This window comes from Nesoenas mayeri, assembly GCF_963082525.1.
Source record: "Nesoenas mayeri genome assembly, chromosome: 18".
Lineage (NCBI taxonomy): Eukaryota > Metazoa > Chordata > Aves > Columbiformes > Columbidae > Nesoenas > Nesoenas mayeri.
The window spans coordinates 10,493,701-10,513,585 of NC_137566.1; the positions used below are offsets into that span (position 1 = coordinate 10,493,701).

Genomic DNA, 19,885 nt, shown 5'->3' on the forward strand with positions numbered 1-19,885 from the left:
TCCAGCCAGGGCTGAAAATGGTGGGACGGTCATGGTGGCACAGGGACATTGCTCAGCCAAGCAGAGGCAGGGGACACATCCCATGGCCCAGCTGCTGCCATCCCACTCGTGTCTGCAGGGATAAACAGGGAGGTACCCACTTCCCTGCCAAGGGTACAAAATGCCAGTGAAGAGGCATGACAGCCTTTGGCAATGTTTCTTGCTCTCGAAACGTGCCGATGGTCTGGCCTTTGCCCCTGGTCCGCCACAAAAGAGTGAATCAAGTGGCATCTCTCGGGGATGCTCTAAGGTTTCCGAGGGGGCTCAAGCTCCCAGTGGCACCCAAACCTCAGGTGGCACCGTGCTCTGCTCAGACCCCTGGCCCCCCAACCTGGACCAGGGCACTGGTTTGGAGCCCAAAGCGATGAAAGCGGGAGGAGCAGGGAAGGAGGGAAGAGCACGGGAGCGAGGTACCGCTGCAGGGCTCGCTCCTTTGATCTGGGGAGCAGACTCTGCCTTTCGGTTTGTTTAATTGTTTCACACTTGCTCTGGAAATAATTTACAACAGGAAGCAGTGGGATAACACTGGGCCTGGCATGGGATAGGATGAGCCTAGGGGCTAGTGGAGAGGTGTCCTGTGATGAGAGACACAGATGACAGGGGTGTCACCTCCTTCCCATTAACTCATTGCAGACCCTCGCCGCCCTTTCTCTTTCCCAAGCTTTCAGCCAAAGGCCAGCAGCCAGCCCTGCATGTTCCAATATTTGAGCTAGAAAAGAACCATCTGATGACATCCAACAGCCACAGCTCGGAGAAGCTCAGGGGGAGACACAAGGGTGCGATGGCATTTAGGTGCAGTTTGTACTCCAAATTCTCTGTGCTCGAGCTCTCCCCCTCCTCTGTTTGCAGGTGCCGCAGCACAGCACTGCCGTCGCAGACACCAGGCTGCCGCGGTGTGACGCAGGGGACCTGTGTCGCAGTGAGCCTCGCTGAGCAGGGTTGGCCCCCGCAGCCCCGCGAGGAAGCACCTTCCATCAGCACCCTCACACGGGGTGTTTCCAGTGGTGACACTCAGTGGGTACAGCCGCTGAGCACCCCCCTGCAGGCACCACTCTCGGGTGACATCGGCAAATACAAGTTTAAATGCTTCAGCCCATCTCCAGGCTGGACCTGGCTGAGTTTCAGGTGGAACATCCCCACGTTCCAATCCCACAGGCTCTGGGGCAGCTCATTGTGCCAGGCTCAACCACAACTGAGCATGGGCTGGGGACTGCAGCAGGGCTTTTGGGGACATGGGGATGAGGGCACAGGGACCCACAGGCAGCACCGCATGCACGGGAAGCCTGTGCGCGTCTGGGGGTTGTTGGACTGCCTCCCAGGTTTGGCTTCCTTGCTTCTCCTATTTTATTTGTTTATTTGTTGATGCCGCACATGGGCTGGCCAGGGTTCTGCCTGCGAGTTCATTAGTTCACAGCACAAAACAAACAACATCCGACCCCAGCTCCACGGGCAGCTGCCTGCACGTAGGGTGAAGGCAGGTAGGAAGTGGCTCGGCGCACCTGTGCACACCTGCACCGTGGTGCAGGTCAGAGGGTGAATCCCACCCGTGCCCCCAAGTGCACCCTGCGCCCAGTTCTTCCAATACCCCCAGGGGATGCTCAGCTCAAATCCTTGTCCCCTGGTGAAATTGGCCATTTACAACTGCCCCATTCCCGTGTGTCCCCACAGTTTACGTGCTCATGCCGCAGGCCTGGGTCCTCCTTGAGCAGGTGCTGCAGCCCACAGGGCTGCAGGGGCTATGGGGGCTGCGCTGGGGGGGGTGTGCAGGGGCTGTACTGAGGCTGGTTAAGGGGGTTGCACCAGTGCTGGGAGAGCGCTGTACTGGGGTTGCACTGGGATTGCGCAGGGTGTGCATGGGGGGGCTGCAGCAAGGCTGGGACGAGGGGCTGAACTGGAGGCATCTGCGGCCGCAATGAGAGTGTTCAGGGGCTGCGTTGGGACCATGTGCAGGCTGCTTGGGGGGGTTGCATGGAGGTGGCTGGGGCTGCGCTGTGGTTCTGCAGTGGCTGCACAGGAGGGCTGTGCTGGAGCTGCAGTGGGGATGGGGGGCTGCATGGCAGGGTTGTGGGGACCACACAGTGGGGTGCACTGGGGGTGTCCAGTAGCTCCATGTGGATGCTGCACTGGGGCGTCCGATAGCTGCATTGGGGCGTCTGATAGCTGCATGGGGGGCTGCACTGGGGCTCCCCGTGGGGCTGCGCGCACCCCGCAGCCGCACTCCCGTCCCCTCCGTGGCGGGAAGGGGGTTCCCAGCAGCGGCCCCCCGGGCTGGGCAGGGAGGAGCGTCCCGTCCCGTCCCATCCCGTGCAGTGCCGTGCCCGGCCGTGCCGCGGCGTCCCGCCCCGCGCCGTCCCGCCCCCCCCCCGCCCTCCCGCCCGGCCCGGCCCGGCCCGCCGGGGCTGAGCAGCCGCGGGAGGCGCCGGCGCTCGGAGTCGCTGTGCTCGGCGCTGGGGCGCGGTGTGTCTGGGGTTCCCGGCGGGGCAGCGCGATACCGGCACCGGCTCGGCCGAGGCCCCGCGGATCTATGCGGCTGTGAGCGGCGGGAGCAGAGCGGGATGGAGCGGCTCCTGGCCCCCGGCCTCCTGGTGCTCCTGCTGCCCGCCCTGACGCGAGGTGAGCGCCGCCGCCACGGGCCCCGGAGCGGCCGCCCCGGAGCCCGGCAGGAAGTTTGTTGAGAGCGGGGCCGGGCGCGGCGGGGGTCCCGGTCCCGGCTGGGCTCCGCGGGGCACCGCGGGCACTCGAGCGCGGCGCCGTCGGGGGGTCCGGGACGCGGGTTCCCCGTGGGAACCGGGACTCGGTGTCGCGGGATGCCTGGGAACCGAGCTCAGCTCCCGCGGGGGGAACTGGAGCTCGGCGCCGCCGGGGGAAGCGGGGCCGGAACCGTTGGGGGAGCGGGGCTCGGCACCGCGGGGGGGTCGGGGAGGCCGGACTGCGGGGGGGCCGGAGCTCCGCGTCCTGGAGGAGGTGGCGGGACAACGGCGCTCGCGGCCGCCGGGAACCGGAGGTCGGTACTGGGGGGTGCTGCGGGGAGCTGCGCTCGCTGCCGTTGGGGGAACCGGAGCTCGGTACCGCGGGAGCCGGAGCTCGGGACGGGCTCGGCGTGCAGGGCGGGCGCGCTCCTGCCTGTTGTTCTGCGAGAGCTTTTGACCGTTTTGCAAATTTTTCTCGGTTTCCTGTTTCTTGAAAGTCAGCCGGGTCTCCTCCGGGCCCCCCCCGGCGCCGGCCCCGGGGCGGGTTCGGGTGCTTCGCCGCAAAGCGCTGGGCGACTGTCGGAGCCGGCCGGTCGGGGCCGGGGTGAAGAGCCCTAAAAGTGACCCGGAGGTGCGGGGCGGAGCGGGGAGCAGCGCGCCGCGGGGGGCCGGGGCCCTGCGATGCACCCCCCGAATCGAGGCCGAGCGAGCAGCCTCCTCCGGAGCAGGAGTATCCTGGGAGGATTTTGGGAAAGGAAGGCAGCGGGGTTGCCCTCAACTCGCTCCGCACCAGGGCAGCGCGGGCTGAGAGCCGTGCCTGGCACCCGGCCCCTTGGAGGAAAAGTTTGCAGAAAGTTGCTCCCAGCACCCCACTCCATCCCCCGTGGGACACGCGGGGCTGGGGACAGAGTCTCCAGCGCTGCGGGGTGACCCCGGGGTGCCCGGGGCTTGGCAGCCGTCCAGGGGACAAGTTTGGTTCTGGCGGTGGCGGTGCGAAGCTGGAATCGCTCAGAGTGAAACTGCTCTGGCTGCACACACGTGTCGCAGAACCAGTTACCGTGAAGAGCGAGCAGGGCAGAGAAGGGGAAGAGCGAGTCAGGGTGGAAATCGGAAGCGATTCTGGTACTTTCAGCAAGTTGCTGTGGTAACTGTGCAGAATTTGGCTCTGAGGGCCAGACAATGAAACGTTTACTCATAGCAAGTTGTGATGGGCCACTCATTTCATTACTGAGTTAGTGGTAACTAATAGGCCCTCGGGCACGTGGTTTTTCCCAAATGGCATTTGTCACTCAAGGACCTGCTCTGGGGTTTCTCTCTGTCAGTCCTCCTGCTGGAGGAGAAGGCAGAGCCTACTTTCAAGCCCACCCTGAGTTTATTTTTAGGTGAGCCTCTCTGTGCTGGGGCCATGCGGTCCCTGCTCACCTCCATCACCCTGCAGCCCCCATCGCCCCAGGCTGCTCCGAGGGTGTCGTGGAGCCCGTCCCTGGTCCGGGTGACACTAGGGGATGCAGCCCCCCCCGCTGCCACCCGGGACCTGTGCTGTAGCTAACACTTGCCTTCTGTTTGCAGGTTTACGGTGCACACAGCTTGCTGAATCCTGCCTCAACGGGGGCAAGTGTGAAACTTTTCTCAACGGGACAGAGGTGTGCCAGTAAGTATGGAGGAGCCAGAGGATTTTCATCTCCCCCGACCAAAGTATTGACATGCATGTTGACTTTGCTTTGAAGGCTCTGGATTTAATAGGGCAAGATGCGTTTTCTTTCCTTGAGTGGCAAGAATAACCTGCTCGTGTAGGAGTCGCTGCGAGTTTGGCAGGATCGGGCTTTGTTCCTAGCTGGGTGGAAAAACATGGGCAAAGGGCCATGTTTTGCTGGTGTTAACCTATGCAGACTGCCCTGCTGATGGAGCAGGAGGTAGGGCCAGCCCACGGCGCTCGTTGGACCGTCGGGCAGGGAGGGAGGCTGTCTGTCTGTCTGTCTTCCAGCTATTCCTTCCTGGCCCTGAAGCGTTGCCTTTCAGTCCCTTGCACCCTGGCAGTTTGTGGTGCGGTGTCCAGTACATCTCCAATAACGTTCAAGAGGGATTTCATGGTGTGGCTGTGGCTGCTGGAGCTGCACGTTGATGTCGGTGGGGCTGCGGGGCATCACCCGGGGCAGGCGGGGGAGCGGGGCCACCTCCTCCCACAGTTGCGCCGGTGCCAAGCTGCGGTCCAGCCCGGCGTTCCTGGCGGGCCCTGGCACCCGGGCAGGAGCTTTCTCCAAGCCGATTGTGGGGGAACGGATGTGTAAAGCATTGGGACTCTTTGAAGGACCAACCGACCCACCGCAGCGATGGCCGATTCACTCCAGGCTCCCAGGGAACAATAACCAAGAGAAATGAATAAGACTCCGTCTCCCTTTTTAAAACTATTCCATAAAAGAAATGTGAATGGGCAAGGCTCTGTTTTCCGGCCAGATTTCCCCTCTGCCTGTTGAACGTGGCCTGAGCTGAGAGCAGGCGGGGAGACGTTCCCACCCACCCCAAACTTCCAAATAGGAAGTCCTCGGAGGAGGAACCTGAAGGCATTTCCAATCTCAGCCTGTTGAATGGCAATTTCCCTTGACAATGTGCGTTGCTTTTTTGCAAATGCGCCTGGGTGCCGTTACTCTGCCCAGTAGCTGGGCATCTCCCGCCCCCTTCTCCAAGCTGAGCCCCCCAACCCTTTGGTGCAAATAAATCAGCAAATCAATCAGGCACATGAGCAATTTAATGGACAAAGGCTGGGTCCCTTTGTGAGCCACTAATGAATGCACGCCACTTTTTTTTGCACAGAAGCCCTTACCAACGCTTGACGCTCTAAATCTTGTTTTCTTTCATTCAAAGAGCGACAGCTGGGATTCGGTCGAAATTCGGCAGCTATTGTTAAGGGAGGCAGATTAATGCTGTGTGACTAATCATGTATGGCTTCCCAGAATGCCCAACCCTCCACCCCCTCCCCAACCTTACACCCCTCCTTTTCCTTGTGGTCATTCTTCCCTTTTTTTCTTAAGTCTCTGCAACTCCTGATTTACATTTCATGTACAGATGGTGATGGAATCTAATTAGATCTGATGTGTGCGAGCTCTATTTGATGGAAAAGCCTCCAGAGTAGGCTTGAGCTGGACTTTTTTTTAAGGGAAAAAGTTAACTTTAAAGAACTTTTTCATTGCTAGCTGTGAATAACCGCCTCTCTCTTGGCTGCGGACACTGGGATTGATTCGCGAGTGCATGTGAGTTATTTTTGCAGGAAAGCAAGGTGTGTGCCCTCGGTGTGTTAAAGCGCTTGTCCCATGCAGGGAACACTCCCTGGGTGATGGGGGCAGATATTAGAGGTACTGCTAGACCGGAGGAGGTACAACTTTCCAAGGCATCCAATAGCAGCTCGCAAAATCCTGGTTTTTCACTTGTTTGAATCTCTCTTTACGAGGAGTTTTGCTTCCAAGCTCCTTAAACAAAGCAGAGCCAAGAACACAGATACCAGACGCAGCAAAGCTTGGCACTGCCCTTTGGCGCCTGCGTGAAATGCACCATTTTGGCTACTGGCCACATCTCCGCTCGGCCTGGCACTTAACAAAGTTTGGCCATAAAGCCCCATTGTGCTGCCCCCACAAATCCAATTAGAAAGTGGAGTGAAATAAATAGCGTACGAGAGAGACGCTACTCCAGCGGGCAAGCGTCCTGGCGTTTGTGGCGGGAGAGAGCTCATTGGGTTACGTGAAGACGACTCTGATAACACCAAACCCGAGTTATCAGCCCTGTTACGGAAAGGGAATCGTCGGTGCGAGACGAGGAACTTTCTCTGCCTTTATTACTTTACAGCGCTAGTTTGTAGAACTCCAGGTGCCTTATCTTGCTTGTCCCTTTGCCAGGCAGTCCGGGGCGCGCGGGGCTGTAATTGAATGGAGAGGACTGAGCATTTGATCGGCGGGAGGGCTCATGACAGAAGCGGCCTAATTAAGCCGCCTTTGGAGCTGCTTTTCGTCTTGGCAGGGGCAGCCGGGTCTTTCAGTGCTGGAAGAGCAGCAGAGTTTTGTGCACCTTGCAGGGACTCGGGGTATCTCTGTCCCACGTGTGGCACTTGCACCGGATCTGGAGCTTTCAAAGATCTTGTCTGCAGAGGGCTGGGACCAGCAGACGGTGCTTGATGCCCTGTTCCATGTGTGGTTTCTCGGCTCTGGGGAGCTGCAGCTTTCCCAAAGAGTAACTCGCCCTCCATTAAGGCATTTTCCCAGGCAAAATGAGAAGGTTTTCCGAAAGATGGTTTTGACTTCTAGTGATAGCTCCTAATTAGACTGTTGGATAACCATAGTTTTGACTGGCATCCCTGCAAACGAGCGGGGCTGATTTTAGCTTGCTGTGCCATGTGACGTTTATTCCCAGGACCTCCCTTGCTCCGCTAGTTAAAAGCAGATGGCATGAAAGAGGGCTGAGTTTCCAACCCCGCTCCACCAGCCTTTCTCCATTAAAGTCTGCGCCTGGGTCGTCATACTCTTGCCTAGAGAAGCCAAAGGAAAAGAATAAGTTAAATTAATCACCAGGCTTGCGCTGGAAAGGGGGAAAAGTCAGTTTGCTAAAGTACTTCCTCTGTTTATGAATCAGCGCGGCGTTGTAGTTCAGCCAGGGCGATGGCTCCTGAGCCGGTGCCCATCGCCACCACCAGCTTCCATGGGCAGCGAGCCAGAAACCTTGGAAGAAACATTCAGAGGGGGACTGTAGTGGTAAGAGATGATTATTTTAGCTCAAAACTCTTTCAGGAGACAACCAGGAAGGCAAAGGAGGGATCCGAGCCCTGCGGTTCTCTGTGCCCTTCGAGTTATTCAACTGCTCAGTCATTGTTATCTCATTGTAAAGGGCGGAAGTTTTCTTCTGGTTTGGTTTTTTTCTCATGTGCTTTAACCCAACGTTATTTCCATGAAATAATAACAAAGAAAAAAATGCAGTCTCCATGCTGGAGAGGAAGAGGGTGGAGTGTTGAACAATCACCCAGAGGAAGCTCTTAAAGAAGTAGCCGAGCAGTGATTCAGCCATGTTGAGAACTCTCCATGGCTCTTTGAAGCCTGATCTCATTCTCGGAAAGAACAAGGTGGAAATGGGTAAAAGGGTAGATTAAAAATACAAAAGCATCACCTGTTGCAGATTCCAGTGGAAGGGAAACTTTGCTGAGGAGCCCAGCTGGTGAGGTCACGGGGACAGCAGCAGGACTTCTGATGTCTTTTCTAGAAGAATCTCCGTTAACATCTCTCTGCAAGGCGTCTTGATGGTTATCAGTTGTCTCAGGTGGTCCGGTTGACTCCTGCTAACTTGCCTTTGGATTTTATTGGTTGGGCGGTGGTTTGTTGCTCGATTTTTCTCATGGCTTGGTACTTGAGATGGCCAGAGGGTTGTACTGCATTTGGGCAGGGGCCAACACGGGTGACACTCAGGGCTTATCTTGGTAGGTCCCTCAGCGGTACCTGCAGCACAGGGATGAGCAGGAGACGTGGGGTGATGCTGCTGAGATGAGGTTGCCTGGGGGCTCCCCAGCATCCAGAGGGGATGAGGCATCATCGTATAGAGTACGTTTTATTCCACCAAAATCTCTGACTTGCTGTCTGCCTACCTGCTGGAAGCCACGATGTGTCCATTTGTTCTAGCTGATCCTACACGCCCTGGTCTCACCTCCAAGGCTATTGTGGTTTATTGTATGTAGCATGAGGGAGACATGCTTGGTCATTGCAAGGCCAAGCTATTCACCAATTAAGGGCTTGGATAACATAATCAGCAGGCAGTTAGCAAGTTTTAAAATAACATTGTTTGGAAATGAACCTGCTTTTTCCAGGCCTGGAGGTGTGCTGACCCTTGTTTTGCTCGTGTTAGTAGGTGTCCTGAATGGTAACAGCATGTGTACATGAGTGGAATGTGGAATTTATAGACCATCGGCGTGTTTAATCAGGATGTAGCCTCGGGGTGCAGTTACCAGGAGCTGGTAAGCTCTGGATCTGGATGGAGGCTCCACCATATTCAACCTGTCGCCAAACTCCGTGTGAAAGTTTTACACCATGTATTGAGGTTGTGGAGTGGAAGAGCCTCTGGGATACAATTTAGCCCCACCTGGGGAAGCAGACCTGTAGTGGGGTCTTGGCTGAGTCCTGTCTCTATCCCAGGAGTCAAAAAGGTGTTTGTGGTCCGTCTGCTGCACTGCAGGTGTGTGGCTTTGTGTCCAGCCAGCTCCTGCTGCTGCCATCTCCCAGGCCATCTATCCGCAGAAGGGCTCTGTCCTTCAGTGCCGGGTTCCTTGGCCAAAGATCTGGAACGAGCAGTAGAAATGGTGTTCAGGGGAGACGTTACGTTTCTGTTGCTTGGGTATCTCTGCTCAGAGCAGACGTGAGGGTCAGGGCTTTGGCACCACCAGTGTCAGCGGGGTCTGAAGGGCTTAGGAAGCTCCAGCTGTTAATAGTTAATAGTCTCTTTGCACATCTACTTAATAGCACAGGTCTCTTTGCACATCTACTGCATGTGATGTTGGAAAGCCTTCTCAGCACCTCTCCAGGTCTCAGTGACCCCAGCCCATGGCAGGTCCCACCTGCCTGCTCAGAGAGCCCCAGGACAGGTAGAGTTCCCCACCTGAGGACACTCCAGTCTTTACAATCTGAGCCTTGCTGGTGAAGCGGCTCAGTCCTGCTTCCAGCTGGCCATCTGGCCAAGGTGTGATGGTGCCTGTTCAGACTTGTGCACCTTTGTCTGGACTTTACCTTCCTCTCTGAGCAGTGGTGCCTGCACCCATTGCAGCTCCACCATCTAGAGCTCCAGCATGTGTCCAGTGGGTCAGGTCACCTCCTCCCACCTCCCCATGTCGGTAGGTGCCCCTGCAGTACGTGGTATTGAGCTTTCCATGTATGTCAAGTGAGGTCTGCTTGGTGCCTCGGTTTCCCTTCATGTGCTGTTGCTTATCTGAACATCAAACCCTGTCTTGGTGTGAGATGGAGCAGCACAACCTGCCAGGCTCATCCCGGCTCATAGGGGTGATTTAGGTGATGGAGGTGCCCATTGGGAAATGCAGTGCTAGGTGTGAGCAGTGCAGGATGAGGACCATGCAAAGGGGTTGAGGACAGGCAGAAGACATTTGACTGGGCTGTGTGGGGAGCTCTGCCCCAGAAAATAATATTTTCAGTTGGAAGGGACCTACAATGATCATCTAGTCCAACTGATGGGGCAGCACCCTGCCCTGTGCACCGGGCATCGCTTGTGGCAGGTGATGTCCCACATCTGTATCTGCAAAGGGCTGTTGGGAACGTGACGCTGGTGACACGGGAGCGGTGTGTGCTCTGGATGTGTGTGCTCTGGATGTGCGTCCCTCGCCCAGCAGGAATTAACGTCTGCTTCAGGCTTTCACCCATCACATCCTCCCCTTCCCCCTCTGCAGTCTGGAGTTAATATTGGAAAAGTCAGTTAAACAGTTAATGTTTAGGCCTTGGTTATTGGGCTCTTTGCACTTTTCCAGCAAAGGGAGCAGAGTTGCATTTTAATGGGAAACTTTCATGCTCAGTCAAGTTGCAAAAATTTATTTGCGCAGAAGTCGTTTTCTTTTAACAAGTTTTCACCCTAATTCCCTTCCCCAAAATCTGAATTTAATGGTATTTATATGGGAAATGGATTTATTAAGTTTTAATGATGGTATAATGTTGCCCTTATTTAATAGAAGGGGCAGGTGGCCTTGCAGTGGGGGGCAGGGAGGGCTGAGTACCAGGAGCACCCACGGGATGGGGAACCTGTTGCTTTGGGCTCTATCTAAAGTCAGTGTAGCTGTGAGTGGCCGTGTTGGGCTTTGCTGGGACTGTGCTGGGCTGTGCAGGATCAGTCCCAGGCTGTTGAAAGGGCTGAGCCTTGCTGATTCCTCCTCATCCTCCTCCGGAGCTCCTGGCACGATGTGACACTACCTGTGTCTGCTACAACTGTCACCGAGAGGAGGGTCTTCACTTTGTCACCTGGTCTGTCCCATCAGCAGGGTGATGGGGACCCCAAGGACTTTATGCTCCCCACCAGCATCACTGCCTGGGGGGCTGAGTGTTTGAGCATGCAGTGATTTATTTTAAGATGGAACTTATCTGCTGTCGATGAGCAGCCGTGGAGCAGAACGTGTCCCCAGCCTTCCCGCCCCGTCGGTGCATCCTTGCACAGGGGGATCAGAAAAAGTCCCTCTCAAAGTCACTCCTGGCCAGTTAACCCCTGGAATAGCCCCTCTCGGGGCAGGTAGGGAATGTGGCTGTGGACAGTGGGATGTGCTGCCGGCTCTCGTACCTGCTGCCCATCAGCCGCTCTAGCCCTGTGCAGCGGCTTCAGGGCGGGCTGGGAGAGTGACCCCACCGGGGAGCAGCCCGGGAGGAGGCGGGGGGACTCTCCCTGGCCCCTATTAAAATGTTAGACACAGACCTCCGAGTCAAAAGGCAGGGCGACAGACGGCCCTTTCACAGGGCCTGCTGCTCCCCACAAAAGGGGGGTTTCCAGGGAAGGGGGGCAGGAATGCACGCTGCGGCCGGAGGGCAGAGCCGCCACCATTGTCCCCTCTCCCTCGGCGAGGGCGTCATGTTGACACAGGGATTTCTGCCGGCAAAAGGTGTCAGAGGCAGAGTCTTCCCTCCCTCCCTCCCTCGCCATTTCCTTGGTTAAACTCAGCAGCAACAGAAATGCCAGGATACAGATCCCAGGAGCAGATAGATACCCGTCTGCTTGGGGGTGCTTTACATCCCTCAGGCTGCGGTTTCCAAGGGGGGGAGGTTTTTGTTGCTAATAACTGGTTTGGGGAGCTTTGCTTTGCTTGCAAAGAGAAACCAACAGCTTGGTGGCTGTGAGGTTGCGGGGAGGTGGATCCGTTTCTGTCCGTCCGTTGTCATCTTCGCTCTCCGTCTCACCGAAACAGCCCCGGTGTGAATTGCTCTGGCTTTCTGTGGGGTTTGTGCTGCAGGGACACCCGTGTGCTCTGCAGAACCCCCCTCTCCTCCTGTTTATAAATATTGGAGCTAAATATAGCTTGTTTAAACTCTTGGTGGCTGTTCAGATCCTAATCTTAGGTTTTATGTTCAGGAATAGAAGAGTGGGATGGTGGGGTCACGCATGTCCCGGGTGGGAGTTTTCCATATTTGGCTCTCGGGCAGCGCAGTGTTTAGCCAGAACTTGGTTTGAGGGGGAAAAGGAGAAAAATAATGAGAGTTCATCATCATTCGGTGAGATGGTGACACTGTGTGTGTGCCAGAGCTCCCGGGAGCAAGACAGTGAAACTGCCCCGCACAGGCAGCAAGTGTGGGCAGAGCGGGTGAAAATGGACATTTACCCCAAAAGTGATGGGGAAGGGAGGGTGCCCCCCATTACCAATAATGCTGGGCTGGCAGGTGGCCTGGGGAGGTGGAAATTCCTCATCTACCCCAAATTCCGACTTCTCCGTCTGCTGCCTTAAAGAATACAACATTTTAAAGGGAAAGCACAAGTGAAAAGTCAAAACAGGGAGCAGTTGTGGTGGGTGCTTTCGAATGCCAGAGCTGCTGGGCAACACCGTGGAGGAAAAGAGCCGGGGAAGTTCATGGTGTCCAACCGGCACATCAGTCACTGGTGCGGGCACGTGCTTGGGGACCTGCCCCAGGGTGCTTGTCCCTGCCCCGGGGTGCTTGTCCCTGCCTTGCGGGTGGGCAGCAGGACCATTGCCAGCCTTAGCCAGGCTGCGTTCCCTGGGGATGCTCCACTGGAAGCACATCCTTCATGGTCACCCTATCAATGGGCTCCTTCAAGAGAAGGAGCGGGATGAGCGGGAGAGCAGAGCTTGGCAGTCGCTCCCGCGGACAATGAGGCCGTACGGATTTACACCAGCAGAGGATATAAAAACCATTAACTGGGGGAGGAAAACAAAAATATTTCATAGCGGCCATTGTTGAGGGTGGGAATGAGACGAGTTTTGTCTTAGTCTCTTCCTTCGACATCTTTCATGTTTATTGTGAATGAAGCTCCATTGAAAGGCAGCTCCTTCCCAGGTAGCTGGTTACCACCCCGTGAATAGCCTGGCCACTTTGCTTAGTAATGGGATTATATTGTTTTTCATTACAATGGGAACTTTGATTCCCAAACTGTCCTGACTAATGTCTGCTTAAGAAACAAAGCCATTTTTTTTTCCCTTTCTGCTTTGTGCTGGTAGGAGGAATAGAGCTCTAGCACGTCTTTCCCCACTCCCGTCCATGCTTTGGGAATTCCTTTAGTTTCTCTCCAGATGAAAGTCTGGGTCTTAAAATCTCAATTAGATGGCTTGGGCTAGGTCAAAAATGAAATGGAACAAAAAAAACACATCAAAGACTTCGGATTGCACTTTGCTTTTTTTAATTAAACAAGACTGGAGATCTGCTCTTGCTTTATTAACCTGATGTCACTTGAAGTAACCTGCTGCTTTGCCAACCACCCTCCCTGTGTGAAACTCTGTTTTTTTCCCAGGCCGGTGTCCCGGTGTGTTTAATAAAGCAGGGCTTGGATGGAACTTTGTTAAAAAAACCACCAGTTTGGTCTAGCGCTGGGTTTTGGTGCTGGGAGACGCGTCGCGGCTGCCGGGGGTGTTTGTGGGGCTGTGCTGGCGCCGGGGCCGGCGGGAGCTTTGGGGTGCAGTGGCTGGTCAGGGTGCCCCACGCGGGTGAGGGGAAGCTCTGTCTGCACCGCCTGGGCTCTCCTGGGAGCCGTGGTGAAGCCTTTGGTTTCTTAACGGACTCGTGTGCCAGAAACCACAGAGCCAAGCTGCAGGTGAGACGCGGTGAGCCCGGCTGTGCCTGCTGCAGGGAGGGGGCTTGAGCATCCCCTGGCAGCCCCTGCAAGGGCAGGGGGGACCCTCTGCCACCCCCTCCACCCTGCAGCCCCAGGGAGGTAACGGCAGTGTCTGAAAGCGTTCCCCATCTCCCTGCACCCATCCTCCTCCAGCTGGGCCACCCTGAGCAGGGTGTCAATGCTGCAGCAGGAGATGGGACCGGAGTGCGGAATGCTGAGCTCCGCTTTCCCAACCGGACAGGTTTCTAAGCTTGTCTGCCTTCCTCTGGCTCCGGAGCACATTCCTGTGCTCGGTGGGGTGTTTCCGAGGTGGGCTGACCCCGGGTAGGCAGTCGGGCACACCTGTGGTCCCTGATGATGCTCCGTGCAGGAACATGGGAGGCGTTGAATGAAATAAGATGGAATGGGAAGATGGAATAAGAAGCGGATCTCTCAGTGGCATGGAGACATCCCCGAGCACCGTCCCTTTCTCTGGTTGGACTGGAGCTGCGGGAGATCTGAGTCTCCCGGGCTGGCACCGAGCAAACGTGTCTTAGGGGGAAGGGTGTAACTCCAGCAGAGAGCTGGGGTGGTGCTCCTGGGCTGTGCCAGCCGGGAAGCCACTGGCACAACTGGAAAAGTGACTCTTGTGTGTGGATGTCTGATGGCAAGCCAGCATAACGCCCAGGCTCTGCCGCTGCTGGGGCTGGGGAGGGAGGTGGCTGTGGTTCCCAGTTGTAAGCCCAAGGGTGATGGTGACCCTGAGAGGTGTGGGGACCATGGGACAGGGTCGTGTCACCGCTCTACAGCCGGGAGCAGCGTGCGGTGGCTGCGGTCCTGTGTGTGCCTAAGGGAGGCTCAGCTGCTGGCTATTTCTCCTTCCCTGTCTTGTTGCCAGCAAACACATGAAATGCCAGCGTCCTGCTCACGTTTGGCCGCTTATTTTGCTCCATGGAGTCCGGACTGGGCTGGCACAGGGGTCTGCTTGGTCACACAGTGTGTTTGCTGGTGTCGAGGGCTCTGCAGGTGTGATGGTCCCTCGCTGGGGATCCTCTGCACCATGCAAGGTCACAGACGTGGTTTCTGAGCCACCTCTTCATTGGGGTGGCTTTGCCAGGGACTCTGGGGTGCAGGGAGGGTGGCTCGTTTGGGGTGGCTGCTCTGGGCCGTGGGTACCGCAGGGCAGAGAGCGGCATCCCCCCAGGCCAGCCTGGGGGTGGGTGTCGGGGTGGGGGCTGTTCCCCCGGCAGGGGACACCCTGCACCCAGCGCCTGGGTTTGCTGCTGCCCCAGAGGCAGCGGGGACTCTCCCGGCCGCATTAGTCTCAAGTGCCCCCAAAATGGGGCTTGAATAAAGACCTGAGCTGCCCTTCCTCAGCTTTCCCACGGTGCTCGTACCTTGGGGAAAACAACCGCGGCCGTTTATGCTTCCAGCAGATGAGGGTGAGGAAGAGGTTATGTGATAGCAGCGCAGATAAGAGGTGGGCTGGACGTGGGGCCAGCAGCTGCGATGGGGCTCCCCGCCAGCCTCCCGTCCCCTCCCGCAGCATGGGGGCGGCCCCCTGGACCTGTCCCCACTGTGGGATGGGGATGGGGGACAGCCCCTGCGTGTCCAGTGGCCGTGCTCCAGCTTACACCTGGTTTTCATTTTGCTCATTGGTTTATTTTGCACGTTTTAAGCCCGAGGTGGGTTTTACCTCCGCATCATCCCCCCGCACCTCTGAACCCCCCCCAGCCCCCAAGCTGCGCTTGTGCAGGGCTGACGCATCCCGAATTTGAACAAAGCTCCTGTGCCGCCGTGCGGGAGCCGTGCCGGGGCGGGCTGGGCTGCGGGAGCGCCTGGGTGTCATCTGTGCCGGCCGTGGCAGATGGCAGCTTAGCACAGAAAGGAAAACAGTCTTGGGTCAGAGGTCGCAGAAACATCTGCCTCGGGATGCTTTCAGTGCCCGCATTGCTGCGGAGGGACAAAACCTGTTGCTGGTGGGTTGGAGGAAAAGCCTCGCGCGCTGCGAGCAGGGAAGGAGTGAACAAAGGGCCAGCAGCGCGCGGAGCTGCGTGCACGGAGCACCCGTTGCGGGGCTGTGGGGGCCGGGACGGGCACCCCGACTCTCCCAGCGCTGCTGGTGGGGCTGAGAGCTGCAGCGCTCGGGCAGCACATGTGTAAAGCAAAGGGGGGCAGTGGCGTGGCAGCAGAGCCTGTGGGCTCTCCCGCACTTCTGCGTCTCACTCGTGCTTTGGATTATAGGATCTGACGAGGTTTTCTGGAGCTCTGCTGAAATCACTGCAGCGCTGGGCTGCAGTTTGTCACTTGTGGAGGATGTGCAGCAGACACAACAAATGCACGTGCCCATGCCGAGCTGATCCAGATTTGGCCTGGGCTCGGAGCTGGGAGTGGGGTGGGAATCAGGGGCCGCTGTTCCCATTCCCAGGCCATCCCCCGGGACTCGCTGTCTGACCTTGGACGAGGCCTTCTCCGTCACCCTTCACATCGCCCATGAATCACGGTGGAGATTTATGGGTTGGGAGCACGGTGCATTATTAATTGTGCCTCCCCCTCGCAGTGGTTTGTGCGGGTGCTCGCTCAGGGCTGGTGTGGAGGGGGAAGATGCGTCGCAGCCTGGTGTCATGGGAATCCAGCCCCAGCCTCTGCCTGACCCCCCGAAACAAAAAGCCACTTGGATGTACCACAGCTCCAGACGCTCAAGGGCTGTAAATCGGTGTGTTCACACCTGCAAGGAGCACATGCAGCATCCCCATCTGCAGGGATGGGGACCAGCTGCTGCATCGCTGTCCCCTCTCCTGCCTGGGGCTTCGGTGACAGCCCCAGTCCCTTGGTTAGGTCATGTAGAAAACATCCTAGAAGTGAAAAGTCATGAGACTGTCTGTCCTGACCTGCTCCTTGTGCTTGGACGGTGCTGGGAGTGGGAGCATCGGGCATTGGAGCAGGGCTCGGCCATCACTGGGGTCAGGGTCTGTCGCCCTCCATCACTGTCTAGAACAGCAGGGTGGGTCATGGCTGGAGGGTTTGGTGCCTCTTCGGCAGGTTAATGAGTCAACAGAAACGTTTCTCAGCTGTGTGCTCAGGGGAGGGAGAGACACCAATATTTTTAGCCCTTGTTGTGTCACGCGTGGGGCTGGGAGCGCGGCCGCACTGGCCTCTCCGGGGATTTCATGGGAGCTCCTCGGGAGCTCGGCCGCCTTTCACCACCTCAAAGTCGGTTTCTAATGGCCCTTTGGAGCTGTTTTTGCTCCTGGAGCACCCACCCTGTCCTCTGCCAACACATATATATATAATTAAAGCATAGCTTTAATGTCTCTTATGCTAATTTCCTTGAGCTGCCTGGGGTTTGGTTTGGGTAGCCCTCGCTTGGGAAATGCCAAAGGAAAAACCACAGGGTGATGTTCACCTGGCTGAGCCCACGGGGACGTCGCATCCTCCGTGTCTGCTCACCTGGGAACCCTGACGCCACCACCCACTGGTATGTTTTTTTACGGAAAATAAAGCTTAGCTCCTTGGGCTTGAACTTTAGGAGAGGTTTTTAGCCGCTGGAGAATTAGGTGGATGCATGATGAGGTTGCAGCACGGCTGCGAGCTGAACCTGGCTCTGCTGAATCCAGCCTTTCCAGACCTGGGAGAGCTGAAAAATAACTACGTCTTGGGCTGGCCTTATTCTTCACCTGGTTTTTGATCTCTTGCTTTGCATGAGAGGCTTGTCTTCAGGCTTTCGTCTGCAGCCGGGACTCTCTAAAGCTGTTGTGGTTGCTGGGTTTTTAAATGCAGCTCCAGAGTCTCGAGCCATCAGTGAGCCCTGGGACCTACGCTGGGGGGGAAACAGTGAAATTCACCCCGTGGCTTCAGTCTGCAGCCATTCCCTGCTTCATTTCAGACTTGCTGTTGCAAATGTGGGCAGGAATCGCATCGTTCCTGTGCAGAAGCATCTGTGGATGCTGCAGGAGCAGTGTCGAAGCCACCAGGTGCAAAGCTGCTGTGGGCACATCCCGGGCGCTGCCGCACGCGAGCAGGGGTGTTTGGTGTCCTTGTTTTGTGCTCTTGCTGAGCAGGATTGTCACTGTCACAAGAGCCTTATCCCGACCGGCAGACGGAGCTTCTGCTTTGATACCTGGAATGAAACTGAGATGCCTTAGAAAGCGCGAGGAGGAGTTTGAGGGGGCTCCCCGAGCCGAGAGCTGCCACGGTGTGTGTGACAAGTCTGTGAGGGCTGTCCCCATCCCTGCTCTGGTTGGGATTTGGGAATCGCCGGGTATCCACAGCACGTCTGTGTTGCACAGATGCGAACGCCTCTGTGGGTTATAGCAGGAACCATACCGGATTTGTAGTGTGCCTGTGTTCTATTGCATTTTTTCTGAAGCGTTGCTTCACCAGTACTGCTCAGTAGCTGGGAATACCCATCTCGCAGGGAGGAGAAATGCAGCTCACAAGTGTACCCCGATGCTGCCTGCCCGCGTGTGCCCGTCGCCCAGCTCGGCCCCTTGGGCTGGGGCAGACCCGTGCCGAGCCCTTCATCGGCGTCTGCCGCACCCTCCGCTCGCTCCTTGAGCTGATTGTGTCCATAAACCAGCTCTTAAACAAATAGAAAGCAGTTTAAAAAAAAATAAATCTGCAAACTCCACAAAACTCGAGGGCTTTCCTGAAGCAAAAGGCTGGAGCAGCCCGGCTGGGTGGGGGGCAGCCCCCTGTGCCTTCAGGCAGGGGCTCCCTGCCCCCCAGGAGAGTTCCTCTAATCGCTAATTAACCTCCTGGCTAATAACCATGCCCAGGCTCGGGCTTGGCTTCCCATCCATGAGCCGAAACCACCAGTTGCAGCACTGAAATTGGAAACGGTCTGAACACTAATTGGGTGGGAGGGCTCTCGGCTCCGCGCCCCTCGCTCCAGCCTCATTTAAGCCCCGCGGTGCAGGAACCCCAATCCCAGCGATCGCCCCACCGGCTCAGCCCGGGGTGCGCAGCATCACCTCCCAGTCCCAGCTGCCCGCGGCGGCACCGTCATAACCAAATCCCGCTCCGGGAGCCAAATCCCGTGCCGTGGCGGTTCCCGCGCACTCGGTGGTTCCCGCGCTGCCCCGGGGCTCTTTGTCCAGCATCAATTTGTTTTTCTTATTCTTTTTTTTTTTTCATTCCGCCTTTTTCTCCCATTGGAGAATCTCCCGCCGCCCCCTGTCCAGCCAGCCGCCGGCAGAGCCCGGAGGATTGTTTTAAGAAAAAAAGCGTGTGTGGTGCGGGGAGAAGGGAGGGAGCGCGATGCATTTTAACAGATGACTGCACACTTGAGCGGTTTGCCGGCGGCGTGCCTGTGCCGGCCGGCTGGCCCCGCACAATGGTCCCTCTCAGGCGGCCGCGGCCCCCAGCCCCTCGCATTCCCCCGCGCGGGGCTGCGGCGCAGCCACCCAGAAGCGCCCATCGCCCCACGGCCGCGGCGTCCCGGGCTCGGAGCCGCCGGCGAGCCGGGCATCGGCCGCGGGCGCCGGCAGCTGCTCTGCCTCATTAGGATGCACACCTGCTCCCCGCCGCCCTTTGTGTGCCGAGCAGATGCCCTGATTTATTATTATACACATTTTCTTTTTCATTTGGCCTGGATAATGCCGTCTCATTAACTCAAAATGTCTCCGAATCCTGACAAATTCTCACACAATTCCCAACAATGAAATTAGAATTGGGTTAAAAAAAAAAAAAGTGGGGGAAGAGGAGAGGGGGAAGCGGGGCTGAAACGTGGTCCTGCCGCCGGCACGGCGCGGCAAAGCACGGCGGCTGCGGGTTGAGCTGGCAGAGGATGGGGGTTTGCTGGCTCTACTTCACCGGGGAGCCCACATTCTTGTTTTGGGGTTCGTAGGTGGGTGGAGGTTGCGGTTGGTGCTCTCTGCAACATTCCCTGGGACCCCCTGCTTGCCCCAGGGGGGCTGCCTGCCGCAGGAGCCTCGCAGGACTGTGCCCAAGGCTTGGGGACACAAGGTCCCACCAGTTTGGGTGGTGATGGTTGTGAGCTGAGCGCTGCGTGTCCCGCTCTGCTGCGGTGGCATTGCCATCGCGGTGCGGGACGGCAGCGTGCCGGCATCTCCTCGCTCCTCCCATGCCCCGCTCGCAACAGCTGCTCGGCGCAGCCCAGCCAGGGCAGCAAATCTCCCTTTGGAAGCAGTGTAATGTGAGCAGAGCTGCTTGGGGACAAAACGCGCAGCATCTCGTGTTGCAGGCACGATGCAAGAGATGCTGCATTGGAGGGTTTGTGCTGGGGAGGTGCTGGAGAGTCTTGTCCCCAGGTTCTTCATTGAGTGTTGGGTGCCCACGGTCTCTCTGTGCAGAGCTTTGCTCTGTCCTCCCTTTCCTGGGGGGCAGCTCCCCGCTCTGCAGGGTCCTTTGCCAGCCCCATGTCCTGC

General features: G+C 57.4%; 1 protein-coding gene across 2 annotated transcripts in view; it reads left to right on the forward strand.

Moving 5' to 3' along the window:
* Nucleotides 1-2,594: 2,594 nt before the first annotated feature.
* NOTCH1 (notch receptor 1) overlaps nucleotides 2,595-19,885 on the forward strand; it is a gene marked incomplete at both ends in the record, with an annotated part of 40,585 nt that continues 23,294 nt past the window's right edge. For both annotated transcript variants that reach the window (XM_080355846.1, XM_080355847.1), the window contains 2 exons: nucleotides 2,595-2,652; nucleotides 4,299-4,380. In XM_080355846.1, the coding sequence (XP_080211972.1) occupies nucleotides 2,595-2,652; nucleotides 4,299-4,380 (140 nt within the window). The remainder of the gene's footprint in view (nucleotides 2,653-4,298; nucleotides 4,381-19,885) is intronic.